Consider the following 15,293-nt stretch of genomic DNA (forward strand, 5'->3'; position numbering starts at 1 on the left):
TCTGCCAGAGTTGCTTGTCCATTTGCATGGATAATTCTAACCAGACACCGGTGGTTGACATTATTTAGCAACCGTGGGCAGTTACTGTGCTGTTAATTGGAGATGGTAATGTCCTCCATGACATATTCCCAATGCACTACGGATCGAGGAATGTTAAATGCCTGCACAACTTCGTAAATAGAATGTCCCATCCATCTAGCACTCACTATCATGCCTCATTCAAACTCCAAAAATTATTTTCGCCTTGCCATGACTACGCAGGCAAGTGTTCAACTTCACTCACAAGATAACACCTCACAACTTACACAGGTGTGAATGCTCCCAAGCTGTCCCTTGGGGTATTGCCACTTTATAATCAATTTACATACTACTATCCCATGACTTTTGTCATGAAAGTGTATATCACTCTACTCAGCCTCTATACCAAAAATTTTTGTGTTAAAGGATATGGGCATGCAGCTTCCGAGAAGCGGGCCCATAGCCGAGGAATTGGTGAGGTAGATAAGGGTTTCTGTCACAGTGGCTCTACCAGAACTCATCCAAGTTACTACTGGAGGAGGTTAAAGGGAAAAAGTAACTAGCCGTTATGTTACAGTTCTTTGTCACTCATGACGCCACCGTTCCTTCCTCTGCGGTGAACCTTAAGATGGAAATAAAGTAGTCCACGCATAGGGATAGCTTTCTGAGCAAACCGGGAACGGTCGGTAATGCTTGTTTACTGAAGTCCAACAAAGTTCCAACAAAACAGTAACAGTCTAGAAAAGAACACTTTACACTTTCAGAAGGTGGTGTGACAGGGAGGACTCTTGGTGTAAAGCCAGACAATCTACAGGCCTAATTATCTGTGAGATCCTGCTCCTGGCCACTCTCTGTCTCTCTCTCTACTGGTCATCACACATTCCTCTAGTGTCCTTCCCCTCTTCTTTTAGCACGAATAACAGCATTGGCACATCCTGGCTAGCGTAGGCCCAGGCTAAGCTGATGAATATCTTTCAGCTTCCTCCATTCTAGACCACACAGACCAGAGAGCATCTGTGTGGCTCACTTGCAACACTCCCAACTGAAATGCTCGCTCGCTCCTCTCTCTTGCAAAACCATTGAATTACTCCCTTGCAAACACATATATGAAACACAGTCACATGACACACAACAAGATACATTTCTCAGACATAACCCAGACATTAACTCATTCAGTGCTGCAGAGGTACAATACACATCAAATGCATACAACATAGAAGACACTGACAATACCATTGCACAGGACAAACACTAAACATTTATGGAGGGGCCCCGTTAACTTTGGGCCACTACAGACACCTTTGCAACAAATGCTTTTTTATTCTTTATTTGCTCCCTAAATGCAAAACTAAGCAATTTTAGTCTTTTTAGTAAAATGTTCATTTTGTTGCTGCAGAGCCTGTGTAAGTTCTGCACCTAGCTGGCTGCCCTGCTAAACCTGTCAGATTGTAGAGTGAGCTGCTCCTGACTCTGTTGACTCCCTCTGCTTTTCCTCTTCCTTCTCTCATTCAGACATATAACTATTGTTAAATACAAATTATAATGTTTCATTCATAGTACTGGTCTTCTTATATGGGGAAGAAAGACCTTAGGCTTCAGGGCCTGGGTACAAGTGCAACTTCTGCACCCATTAATAATAATAATAATAATAATCTTTATTTGTATAGCGCCAACATATTCCGCAGCGCTTACATAGACAGGGGGAATACAGAAAGACAAAATACAAACATTACAGAACCACGGTTACATATAGTAATCAGTTGATGGAAACAATAGGGGTGAGGGTCCTGCTCCAACGAGCTTACATACTCCAAGTAATGGGGTGATACAGAGGGTAAAGGGGCTGGAGATGTGCACAGTATGGCGAGGTGGAGAGTGAGCGATGCTATACACATAGACAATGGTCAGACATTTAGCCGTGTGACGGCAGAAACGGTGTGACTGCAGGAGCGGTTTATGATGGCTAGCAGGGATTGCAGTCAGTAGGTCAGGGAGCATGTTATCAGGCGGAGTACAGAGAGGTTTGTTTAGGGAATGCGGTATGCCTCCCTGAAGAGGTGCGTTTTTAGAGCACGCCTGAAGTTCTGCGAGTCCTGGATTGCTCGGGTAGCCTTTGGTAGTGCGTTCCAGAGGACCGGTGCTGCTCTGGAGAAGTCTTGGAGGCGGGAATGAGAAGTTCGAATTAAAGGGGCGCTCAGTCTGGTTTCATTAGCAGAGCGGAGAGCCCGGGCTGGTTGATGGATTGAGATGAGGGAGGCGATATAGGGTGGCGCTGTACTGTGGAGGGCTTTGTGGATGAAGGTAGCGAGTTTGAATTGAATTCTGTATTTAACGGGCAGCCAGTGCAGTGACCGGCACAGGACAGAGGCGTCCGAGTAGCGGCTGGACAGGAATATGAGCCTGGCTGCTGCATTCAGGATGGATTGGAGAGGGTAGAGTCTGGTACAGGGGAGGCCGATCAGCAACGAGTTGCAATAATCGAGCCGGGAGTGGATGAGGGCGACAATAAGCGTTTTTAACGTCTCCACAGTGAGAAAAGAGCGGATTCTTGCGATGTTCTTGAGGTGCAGCTGACATGTTCGGGCCAGTTATGCCCTTGCTCGAATTATTAGAGATAGCGGGAGGAAGGTGGAGGAGGTCGTACATGGCAGATCATAGTGTAGGGGTGGGGAGCATTCGAGTTATCAGGGAAGGTAGATCACACAGTCTGTAGACAGAGATGAAAGCATGCACAAGTAAGTTTGGGGGATGAAGAGGGAGTTCACAAAGTCTGTGTACAAGTGTAGGGAGAAAGCGGAGCATACACTGCGAAATCTGCAGGAGGGGGGATCAAATATTCCACAACATGAGTGTGTATCAGCAAAGAGGTGACAAAATCCTTTATAAACTGTTGAAGGAGAAAGCAGTACCAAAACGAAGCTGTGCTGACACATGAGAGCTAGTGAAGGCAGCAGCATCCTGGAATCCCAGACCTCACTGTATGTAGCACTGGGAGGCAACCTGAAACTTAGGCCTTATTCACAAGAGCGCTTTTACGCGGCTAATTTAGCTGCAATAAGAAATCGCGACCATCCAAAGCATTGGATTACAATGCATTCATTCAGATGACCCATTTTTAGCCCTGTAAAAACGTTGCGCCGGGAAAGATAGAAACATCCGCGAATGAATACGGCAGTCGATTTTATACATGGCCGGAAAAGATACATCTTGTCCCATCTTTTGGCCAATATTCGCTGGCGGCTCTCATAGGCTCTTCTGGGAGCCGAAGAGGAAAGGAAGGGAGATTAGCAGCGTCCAGCGCTGCAAAAACATAACAGCTGGCTCTAGTAAAGGCTTAGAAGTAATTACGAGGATTTGTGCTGCCTGAGGGAATTCCGGGCTGCGGCGCATTTTTTCACTAATCCAGCTGACTGAGTGAATGGATGAGAAAACGCTAATTTTTCCCGGTCTTGCGTTTTTCGGCTGTGATGCAGCCAGCGTACAAACGCATTGCCCGTGTAAAAGAGTCCTTAGTGTAATTTTTTTAAATTCAAGGTAACCATTATCATATGTAAAAAAAAACATTGCATGGTAGAGATAAGCGAGCATACTCGTTAAGGCGATTTACTCGAGAGAGCATCGCCTTTTTTGAGTACCTGCTGGCTTGTCCCTAAAGATTCGGAGGGGCTGCGGGGGTGAGCGGGGGGTTGTGCAGGGGATTGGGAGAGAGAGATCTCTCTCACTCTCCACCCGGCTCCCCTACGCCGCCCCCTGCTGCACCCCAGAATCTTCAGGGGCGAGCCAGCAGGTACTCGAAAAAGGCGATGCTCTCTTGAGTAAATCGCCTTAACGAGTATGCTCGCTCATCACTAGTGGTAAACATATACTTGAGCCTGGACGTAGTCATGGCAACCAGAATGAAAACATTTATTATAACAATTGCTCGCTTCCTTTAGAGAAATAGAAAACACGGCAAATTAGCAACAAGGATTATATTAAAAAAGTTACTTCCATTATTAATTAATAAGACATAGTTTCTAACACTGGCCAACAAGATAGTACTCTACTGAAAAGTGCAAACACAGAAGACCCCTGTCCTCCCCAGGAGGGAAAGGAATTAATTTCCTCTCAATAAATGGAAGTATCATTTGTATATTTTCAATGTTAATAAACATTCGGTGGCGTCTCTGCAAGAGATTACCGGGAAATGAGACTATCTTCACATATATAAATAAACCACATTGTAGGGATCAAAACAAAACACTTTATGGAAGGGACCGTCTAAATGGACAGTATCCTGTTTACACAGGGCCGAGCTGTAACCGCCAGGATCAGATCCATAGATTCTAGTATTTTATTGCATCGGATTTAACATATTTTTGCAATGAAATACCCATAATGAGGGTCAATTCCACTGGACAGGATAGCTCAGAATTGGTATTAGTATGTATTTTACAGATTTACCTAAGACGTAAAAGGGGGGATGTGTCACAATGAGAACTCCAGCTCATATGCTATTAGGGTTATATGATTCGGGAACGCTATCTTTTCTCCTTAGGGCTTATTTAGACGACCGTATATCGACTCAGTTTTCACGCCGAGCCGATATACGGTGTCCTTCTCTGCGGGGGGGGGGGAGGGGGAGGATGGAAGAGCCAGGAGCAGGAACTGAGCTCCCGCCCCCTCTCTCCCCTTTGCCACTATTTGCAATAGGAGGGGGTGAGATGGGGCGGAGCTAATTCATGGCACTTAGCTCCGCCCCCACCCCTCCCATTGCAAATAGTGGCGAGGGGCGGGAGCTCAGTTCCTGCTCCTGGCTCTTCCATCCCCCCCCCCCCTGCAGAAAAGGACACCATATATCGGCTCGGCGTGAAAACCGAGCCGATATACGGTCGTCTAAATAAGCCCTTAGGGAGAGCACCTAGAAGGTGAGTGAGTGAGGAGACTTATAAAGCCTCTCATGCTCCTCTGGTTAATATGCAAATAAGATAAATAGAACAATACCTCTACAGCGCCACCTATTGGAAGGCAGCATTATATGGATGTCATAGAGGGGGTCCAGAGCTGTTCCAAAATGCTCAGCTGGCCCCATCCCACCCATGCATTACATGGTCAACCATTCATTTCAATGACTGCATATGGTGCTACAATCTCCATAGAGCAGCTGATTAAGGGAAAATCAGTGGCTATACGTGACTTTCCCTAGTGATAGCAGCTGATAGAAAAGAACATGTATCCTCATACCAGCTTCCAATCAAATAGACTTTGAAAAACTTAAATATTTAAATATACTGTAGGTTTGTTCCTTTTACCCATGTCCCTTCTGTTAAGATGCAACTTCAATGAAGAATGTTCAGCCAACAGCTATTTCTCCTGATTTCACCAAACACATGAATGCTCTGGATGATTGTTCATGTGTTTTGTGGAGAAAGCCAAAGACAGACAACTGGCAGTGGCTTAGCTTTAGGGGGAAAAGTATTGGGTGCTCAAATTCAGGGCCACTGATCATCCTTTCCCTCAACATCATCTGTCGATGGAAAGCTGAGATGCCTCTATACACATAAAGGAGCCCTTCGGATCTGCCGAAATTAACGGGTTCGGACAGCTAAAGACTAGAGATAAGCGAGTATACTCGCTAAGGCTAACTACTCGAGCGAGTAGTGCCTTAGCTGAGTATCCTCCCGCTCGTCTGTAAAGATTCGGCTGCCGGCGCGGGTCACAGGTGAGTTGCGGCGGTGAGCAGGGGGGAGTGGGGGGAGAGAGGGAGAGAGAGATCTTCCCTCCGTTCCTCCCCGCTCTCCCATGCCGCTCCCCGCCCCTGTGCCGCCTCGCTCGAGTAGTTAGCCTTAGCAAGTATACTCGCTCATCTCTACTAAAGACTAATGTCTAAGGGAGCCTTAAGTTTCTCATGGAAGAAATCCAGAAATGTACTGCACTTTTAAATAATGCATTGATGAGCCAACTAATTTTGATTATGGCTTACAACTGTCTTCACTTTACATATTCTTACACAACCACTTTAGGTAGTTAATATTGAAATCTTAGATTTTCAGTTATGCAAAAACTTTGGACGGGAAGGTCTGAAAATCGCAGTGTACGAATGCAATCACTGGATGGTCTGGCGATTACATCACCCAACTAGACTATGGTTCCCCACTAGAGATGAGCGAGTATACTCGCTAAGCACATTACTCGAGCGAGTAGTGCCTTAGACGAGTATCTCCCCGCTCGTCTCTAAAGATTCGGGGCCGACGGGGGAAAGCGGGGAGGAACGGAGGGGAGATCTCTCTCTCCCTTTCTCCCCCCCGCTTCCCGCCGCATCTCACCTGTCACCCGTGCCGGCCCCCGAATCTTTAGAGACGAGCGGGGAGAGGAGGTACTCGTCTAAGGCACTACTTGCTCGAGTAATGTGCCTTAGCGAGTATACTCGCTCATCTCTATTCCCCACCTTCGGTACCATGTGACTATAACTTTAATTCCATCACAATTTCAAGGAATTGCTATTAGGAAAGACATCTACTTATATTTTTTTTCCCAAGACGAGTAGTGAAGAGTCACATGATCGATAAATTGTTTAATTGCATGCGTTATCCAAGTGTGTAAAGGCATCATTGGTCTTAACTGTTTTGATGTTGACAATTCATCTTCTGGTGATAATGTAAGGTAATTGTCAAGGATTTATGTAAACCCCTCCTGGCAGCTCAGGCACCAAATTTGCAATGTGGCAGGGTTTGCTCACTGCTTGTGACAGGGCACGGTGCGTAGCTTTTCCTGTGCCTTAGCCCTGAATCTGTGGCTCTTCAGAATCATGCTCACAATGTTAATATCTATAAGTAGAGTTTCTAATGGGAGTCGGCCTACTCTATACCATGTTCGGGGCTACCTGCTAACACTGGATTGAGGCTGCTTTTTTATCTTTTTTCTCTTTGCTCTTCTTTCCTGCTCTCTTACTTTCCTCTTACCCCTCTCTAGACTTTTACCCCTTCTTCTCCCACCCACTTCTCCCCTCCTCTCCACTTAACCCCAACCTCCTCTCGGGTGTCCCTCTTAGGGATTGCTCTTCGGAGGTGAAATAGTTTATGATTGTTCATAAGGTTAAGATAAAGGATGGTTCATTCACATTCAGTGTAGACAAACCCATGGAAAAATGTCATTGTCTGTTGGAGGTTCTTGTTATCTCTTACCTCTATAGCTATCGTCATAGGCAGAGTCGCCCATTTTGGTCTTCTTCTCTCCAGTAAGGTCTCTGATAATGCTTCTAAAGGAATAGTCTTTTATTATTTCTGCGATGTTGGCACTGAAGACCTGCCCTAAATACAAATACAATTATTTCATGACATATTTTAATGAAAAAACATTAACAATGATCTTAATACAAGAACTAAAGAAACTTTTTAAAGCATCTTGTCGGAAAATTCAGCCCTGAGTCACTATCTGGAGGATGCACCACCACATATGGATGGTAATTTTTTTGCACACAGTCATCCACACAGTTGACTGCTGACAAGCCTTGTGCATTCGTATCTATGGGCACAGAGTCAAGTGGTGGCCAATCCTTCAGATGTCAGCTCAGGGGCAAATGTGCCAATTAAGTTACAAAGTTCTTTAGTTTTAAGCAACAGTTAAATGAACATTCGATACTGATGGTATATGCCAAATTAATGGACACTGTGATAATGAGGGATCCATAGCTGTAGAGAGACAGCCCCATCAAACATGATTATGTTGTTAAATGGGCCAAATTGGCCATGAGTGTTCACAAGAAAAATGTGATTCCTCTCAGCAAGAGAAACGACGTAATCTTGTAGATATGATACCTTTTAATGGCTAACAAAAATACATGATGTAATAATAGCGAGCTTTCGTACCAACGCAGGGTACTTCTTCAGGTTAAAATGGATTGGATCTGAAGAGGCATGCATATTTATACACACTTATAACACACATACTTATGACAAGGCACAGATATGGATGTGATTGGTTCACACTTAAAAGGAATTCTGCAACAGCAAACAAACTTTTTTTGTCTAGGCACTGATAGCAGAGTGAAAGTTTTATGGTCCCTAAATTACTGTTGGGGGGGGGGGGGTTCCTCAGGCTTGAATTGCTACAAGAGATACACAAACATTTTTAACTAAACACTGATAAGGGGGTGAAAGTTAATAGTCCCTGAATTACTGTTGATGGGGGTCTTATCTGTGCCATCAAGTCTCACACTTCCCATTCACGCATAAATCCTGGGGAATAATTTAACCCAGTATTCAGCGTGTCAAAGGTTGTTATCAATTTTTATTCCCAAATTCTTCTGTGGTTTTGTGACTTGAAACCACCCTTCAATATCAAAACTCTCATATCCCCTATGTCATGTCCATGGTTAGAGAAGTGTTCGGCCACAGGTAATTCTCTTTTTCTGTGTTCAATCGTGTGGCGATGAGATCTCATCCTGGCTTTCAGTTTCTGTCCTGTTTCCCCAACATAAAGACTCCCAACAGGACATTTACTGCACATGATCAGGTACACAACATTGGACGAGGAACATGCAAATGTCCCTGGGATCTTATAGTCCTGCTGTGTGTTGGGGATCCGTATCCTGTCCGCAGTCAGTACATGTGAGCAGGTCTTACAGCTCCTTACATTACAGGGATAAGTTCCTTTTTGTGTGTCAGAGGGTAATGCACTCCTGATTATAAAGTTCCTCAAGTTAGGAGGTTGCCTGTAACACAGAAGCGGAGGGTCCGGGAATATGGTTTTCAGACGGTCATCCTTGTGCAGGGTATGGTGGAGTTTTCTTGCGGTTTTCCTTAGTACCTCTAGTTGCGGATATTCCCGGACCCTCCGCTTCTGTGTTACAGGCAACCTCCTAACTTGAGGAACTTTATAATCAGGAGTGCATTACCCTCTGACACACAAAAAGGAACTTATCCCTGTAATGTAAGGAGCTGTAAGAACTGCTCACATATACTGACTGCAGACAGGATACGGATCCCCAACACACAGCAGAACTATAAGATCCCAGGGACATTTGCATGTTCCTCGTCCAATGTTGTGTACCTGATCATGTGCAGTAAATGTACTGTTGGGGGTCTTTATGTTGGGGAAACAGGACAGAAACTGAAAGCCAGGATGAGATCTCATCGCCACACAACTGAACACAGAAAAAGAGAATTACCTGTGGCCGAGCACTTCTCTAACCATGGACATGACATAGGAGATATGAGAGTTTTGATATGGAAGGGTGGTTTCAAGTCACAAAACCACAGAAGAATTTGGGAATATAAATTGATAACAACCTTTGACACGCTGAATACTGGGTTAAATTATTCCCCAGGATTTATGCGTGAATGGGAAGTGTGAGACTTGATGGCACAGATAAGACCCCCATCAACAGTAATTCAGGGACCATTAACTTTCACCCCCTTATCAGTGTTTAGTTAAAAATGTTTGTGTATCTCTTGTAGCAATTCAAGCCTGAGGAACCCCCCCCCCCAACAGTAATTTAGGGACCATAAAACTTTCACTCCGCTATCAGTGCCTAGACAAAAAAAGTTTGTTTGCTGTTGCAGAATTCCTTTTAAGTGCAAACCAATCACATCCATATCTGTGCCTTGTCATAAGTATGTATGTTATAAGTATGTATAAATATGCATGCCTCTTCAGATCCAATCCATAAGCCTGAAGAAGAACCCTGCGTCGGTTCGGAAGCTCGCTATTATTACATTATGTATTTTTGTTAGCCATTAAAAGGTATCATATCTACAAGATTACGTCGTTTCTCTTGCTGAGAACAATCACATTTTGCTCTACTGGCTAACACGGTACCAGATCTTTGTTTTCATTATGTTCACAAGAACTGTTGATTACCTGATCATCGGCTTGTTTATGCAAGCATAAAAAGGATCCCTGATAGGGAGATATGCAGTTGACCAAATGGATCCTATTAACGATCATTCGCCTCCATACAAGTGATCATCTGCTATGTGTAAATGATGGTAAAAGAGCTCCAATTGACATGCTTCATCAATCGGCGCTCATTACAATGGGCTGATTCGTGGTTAATGCAGTCATTCGTCCCCATACAACCATCTTTGATAGGCTGTACATTTCCTTTGCACAGGAAATTGTGCAACCAGCGTATGATTATTCTTACATAAAAGCAGGCTTGGACTGGCCCACAGGGAACAGAGGAAGCCCCTGGTGGGCCCTGAACCACAGTGGGCCTCCAGCCTTCCACCCAGGATATGCATATATTAGATGGATGGGAGCCTGCCAATTCCTGACCACTTTATCTGCATATGCGTCAGTAAAAACAGGGCCAGGCTCAAACGTTAAGCAATCCCCTTGCGTTTCGAGCGGAGGATGCAGAAGATGTGGGTCCGCTTGCCTTCTGCATCCAGCTATTTCCCGCTTTGAGTGCCAGGCTGTTATCCAGCTGAGCACTCCAAGCAGAGGATGCAGAGGATGTCTTGTGCATCTAGCTGTTCCTCACTCGGAGCGCCCAGCTATTACAGCTGAGCGCTCCGAGTAGAGGATGGAGAAGACAAGCGGGTTGGCCCCGCTTGTCTTGTGCATCCAGCTGTTCTCTGCACGGAGCGCCTGGCTGTTATACAGCCGAGCGCTCTGAGCGCGGGATGAAGAACACAGCTGGACCGCTCTGTTCTTCATACCCAGCCTGTCATCAGAGAATGGGATACAGTTGAAACAATAGTATCAGCTGTATCCCGCTGTGCATCCCTGATAAGGCTCATCCTTGTCTTTCAGCATGATGAAAGACAACGATGAGCGACGGCTTAACGAAAACTGCACAATGATTATTGCTCAAAAGACGGCTTTTGAGCGATAATCGTTGCGTCTAAATGGACCTTCAGTTTATGGTGGTTATCGCACTGACAGGTTCCCTTTAATAATCTAGGTTAAACAAGTGATAGACACTTTTTTCGAATGGGGATAGTCTCCAAAATTGGTGCATCAATCCTCTGCAGGTAAATGGAGCATTTAGCACCCAACTCTCCTGGCAATAACAACATCTTAAACAGCAAAAGGAGTTATCCATACCGGACAATCCCTTTCAATGCAAACACTTAGAAAGATATCTATTAAGCCATGAGGACTAAATGCACCCATTACGTGGTCAATGTTACACAGCCTGAAAGGCTGCATACATATCCAATCCACTTATGAGGGCTGCCCAAAGGGAAACTTACCATCCACTAAATTAAAGGGCTGTTCCACTTCTAACTATTGATAACCTATCTTCAGGATGGGTAATTAACAGCAGATCGACGGGGGATCACCACTTTAGTGTAGGAAGCTGTTTTGCTGCCAGAAGCAGAAAGCAGCATTCATTGTTCATTGACCTGACTTGGTCCTGCAGGCTGAGTCCCACGGAAGTGAATAAGACTCAGCTTGCAATACCAGCCCGGGCTGGTATTTCCTAGCTTATAAAGTGATGGCATATTGTAGGATGTCTCATCACTTTATGATGAGTGGGACTGACTCACCACTGCGGTACTTTCAGTGTTTTTCATTTCATTCTCAGTTTTGGTAAGGGTCTCAGAGTTGGAATCCTCATTGATCATCAAGTGTTAACATATCTTAGCAACATGTCATCACTTTAAGACATGGGATAACACTCTTTAAAGGGGTAGTATCAAGACCACAAGTTATGCCCCATCCACAGGATTGCTATTCGATAGAGGTTTAACTGCTGGGACTCCCACTGACCCCAACAATGGGGTCCCATATCCTCCGTCCTACTCACTACGGGCTTACTGTATCCCCCATAGTGAGGAGGGGACTGGATGAGTGCTGATTGCACAAGCGTGCTGACTTACAATTGGACGGCCTAACATAGACATGCGGCTAGCACTCAGATATTTCCATGGGCTCAATCACCCCTTTACCACATAGGAGAACCATAGAGAAGGGTTCCTAGTACTGGTTTTACATGGGGGCCCAGGAGTTTTAAGTTACACCACTTATTATTGTGTGAACTCACAAATCTGACCTGGTCAAATGAAAGCCCAGCCAATTCTAAACTACACATCTGTGAACTCTTTACAACCAGAAATGCGTGAATGGAAAAAAAAAAATAGATCGGCAATTGATCTGGCTGAGCATACAGTGTAAGAACACAGAGATACGGTATAATTGCGCACAACAGGTGGAAGTAATATCCAATTGTTAATGATGGTCAGAATTAAAGCACATTTTATTTTAGTGCCTGAACTTGGCAAGGCATTCCTGTGGCATCCCTCCAGATCCAAAAATACATTCTGTGGTCTGCAATTACATCACATTCTGTTCTAAAAACCACAAACTTATCATATGCCATACGCAAACTGCAAAGACCTTACAAGTTACCGACTCCATCGTCTTTTCTCCTCTATCCATACCCAAAGCAAAAACAAAATGAAGCAGGTTGTTATTTGGAATTCTTCTGCCCTTTAAAAAGTCATGTGACTAAGTTTGGCCATACAGATTACTTATACCCATGTATTCCAGGAGGTCCAGGGTGATTAATGAGCATAGGGGTCTACCGACTCTCCATTGGTGGTAGATGTTGGGGGAGGTAAGGATTCAGCTGTTGGATTTCAACATGCCTGATCATTTCATTCTTTGAGAGATTAGCTGTTACCTTCTATACAGTCCGAACACACACTCATCCAAGCCAAAAGGTAAGTGTATCAGGTTTTCTCAGCAAGGCAATGTCTTCTTCGAAAGAAAAACATTGCCCCAGCAGGCCCTTACTAAATTTATTTTCCAACAGGAGGTTGAACTGGCCAAATAATGTAGTATTCCACGATGCCCACTTGGATGAATATCTAACCATGTAACACCAAGCTGGGCTGAAACCACCAGGACAAGGACCACTCTTTCTTAGCAGCTCCTGAATATGGCTCATAGGGGGGCTGAGTTAAGAGTACCCTGCTATGACTTCCATAGGGGTTCTTCTTTAATGGTTATGTGCACCTTTGCATTCTTTTTTTAAGGAGGTTGTACCAAGATTTCAAGTTATCCCCTATCCACAGGATAAGGAATAACCTGCTGATCGGTGGGGGTCTCACCATTGAGACCCCCATTGATCTCCAGAAAGGGACTTCCATTCCCTCCATCCTCATCACTGCATGGTTACTGCACCCCTGACAGTGAGGAGAAGACTGAGTAGAGCGCTGGTCGCGCAAATGTACTAGCGCTTCATTCACTTTCAATGAGACTGCCAAGCGGGGTGCCACTCGCCTATTTCCGTCAGCAACAACTACACATGCTAGCCAGCCTTCCATTCAGAGTGATGTTACTACGGGTGAAGAAGAGACCCCCACAAGGACAGGAAAGCGGAAAACGGGAGTCCTGTTCTTCAAATTCGTGCAGGTCTCAGAGGTCAGATCCTGTAGATAAGGGATAACTTGCAATCTTGGTACAACCCCTTTAATTAATGTGTTTTCGGAAATGTAAACTTTTTGTAAATGATTTTCATAAAAAATTTCTCTATACTCGGATTGTTTTCCAAGACACTGCAGACAGGAGGACTTAAAGGGGTTTTTCGTGGTAAATACTATTGATATCCTATCCTCAGGATAGGTCATCAATAGTTGATCGGTTGGGGTCCATCACTTGAGACCCCAACCGATCAGCTGAGTGAGTGCATGCTGTCATTGCCGCACATACACAGAGGTCGGAGCTGAGGCAGCAGAGGCCTCTGCGCCGACCTCTGTGTGGTGACCCGTGCTTGTAACTGCAGGCGCAGCTTGCGTTGATTTCAATGAGAGCCGTGCCTGCAATTACAAGCCCTAGCCACTACACAGAGGTCGGCACAGAGGCTTCCGCTCCAACCTCTGTGTATATGCAGCACTGACAGCATGCGTCCGCTCAGCTGATCAGTCGGGTCCCAAGCGATGGACCCCAGCTGATCAACTACTACTGACCACCAAACGCCAATCAGGGCATTTAAAAGCCACTGTGAGAATTGACCGTGTCTGTGTTCATCGCGACTGTTGCAGGCAGGTATCAGCTGTGAAAGACAGCCGGCACCCGCAGTGTATGGAGTGGAATCGTCTGCAGATCCTGCTGCTTACAAACCTTGTACCTGGAGGACGTACATGCACATCCTTTTAGGTGAAGTGGTTCAGACAATTTCCCAACAGCCTAAATGTAGTTTTCTCACATTTACGACAAGTCCTTGTGGAGAATGCTAAAGCAGAGAGCACCATGAGGGTGTAGGAAGTCTTATAGGCCATGCAATGCTCCCTGGGAAAAACCCATGCAAATTAGTGATGAAATAATCATCCAGAGCGCCACCTAGTCATGTAACAAGACCTGTTTGAAGGTTGGATATCAGCTCATAGTGCAGCTACTTTCTGATAGGTGGCGCAGTGGAGGACCGTTCCATCACTCAGTTGCATCACATTTACAGCCTACTTTACAGCATTCACCATATTTTGAGACCTTCAAAAGTTACTCTTAGGTGTTTTGGCATAGGGCTTGCATCACCAGCGTTGGAACCATGCTTCCCTGAGCATTTATCACCTACATAAGAGTAATCACCCCCTCCACAAAGTCTCTTTGCAAATGTAACCCTGTTCTCTTGTTTCAGCAATCCCATGATGTAAACATTGTTCACTTCAGAGCATAAACTCTCAGCTTATTGCATCTCTTACAGCCCGCTTTCCCACAGCAAGCTCGCCAGCAAAGACAAATCACTTAAAGAACATGCAGTAAAGCAGGCCAAGGTAGCAATAAATACATGTCTGCCGCAGAGTGGGGTAATGGCCCTATTTCCTTGCTGTAACTTTGGGGAACTATATATATATATATATATATATATATATATATATATATATATATATATATATATATATATATATATATATATATATATATTTGCATGCTTGGGGTATGCAAGAGCCGTGTGAGAACTTACAGGTCTTTAATGTCTTATTGCACATCCAACTATTACATCACCATCTCTGGAATTCTAAAACTGAGTAATAACAGCACACGGCATCAATAAAAGGCAAGGGTGTAAATACTATATATACTATACTATAATACTGTTTATATTACAGGTGCAAGTATGCCGGGCCCTTGGAAGAAAGCGGCCTAAACAGTTTCTGTGCAGAACTGCAGGAACTGCAGAGTTAATAAATAAGGGGGTAAGAAATAAGGGTGGGGGGTGGGGGGGAAGATGGGCCACCTGAAGCCCTAAAAGTGGTTCCCCCCTTTGCCTACAAAAGGCTCTCAGAGTCTCCTTGTATGTAGTGACCTCTTCTTCCGCTTGTGTAGAGCTTGTTGACCACTAG

The 15,293-nt window shown here is 44.8% G+C and overlaps 1 protein-coding gene across 1 annotated transcript in view; it reads right to left on the reverse strand.

The window, feature by feature from the left end:
• Window positions 1–15,293, reverse strand: part of ITGA8 (integrin subunit alpha 8) — a 193,297-nt gene that overhangs the window by 123,584 nt on the left and 54,420 nt on the right. Inside the window, exon 7 of the mRNA XM_066585336.1 lies at window positions 7,182–7,307. Within this exon, the coding sequence (XP_066441433.1) occupies window positions 7,182–7,307 (126 nt within the window). The remainder of the gene's footprint in view (window positions 1–7,181; window positions 7,308–15,293) is intronic.

This window comes from Eleutherodactylus coqui, chromosome 12 (assembly GCF_035609145.1).
Source record: "Eleutherodactylus coqui strain aEleCoq1 chromosome 12, aEleCoq1.hap1, whole genome shotgun sequence".
Lineage (NCBI taxonomy): Eukaryota > Metazoa > Chordata > Amphibia > Anura > Eleutherodactylidae > Eleutherodactylus > Eleutherodactylus coqui.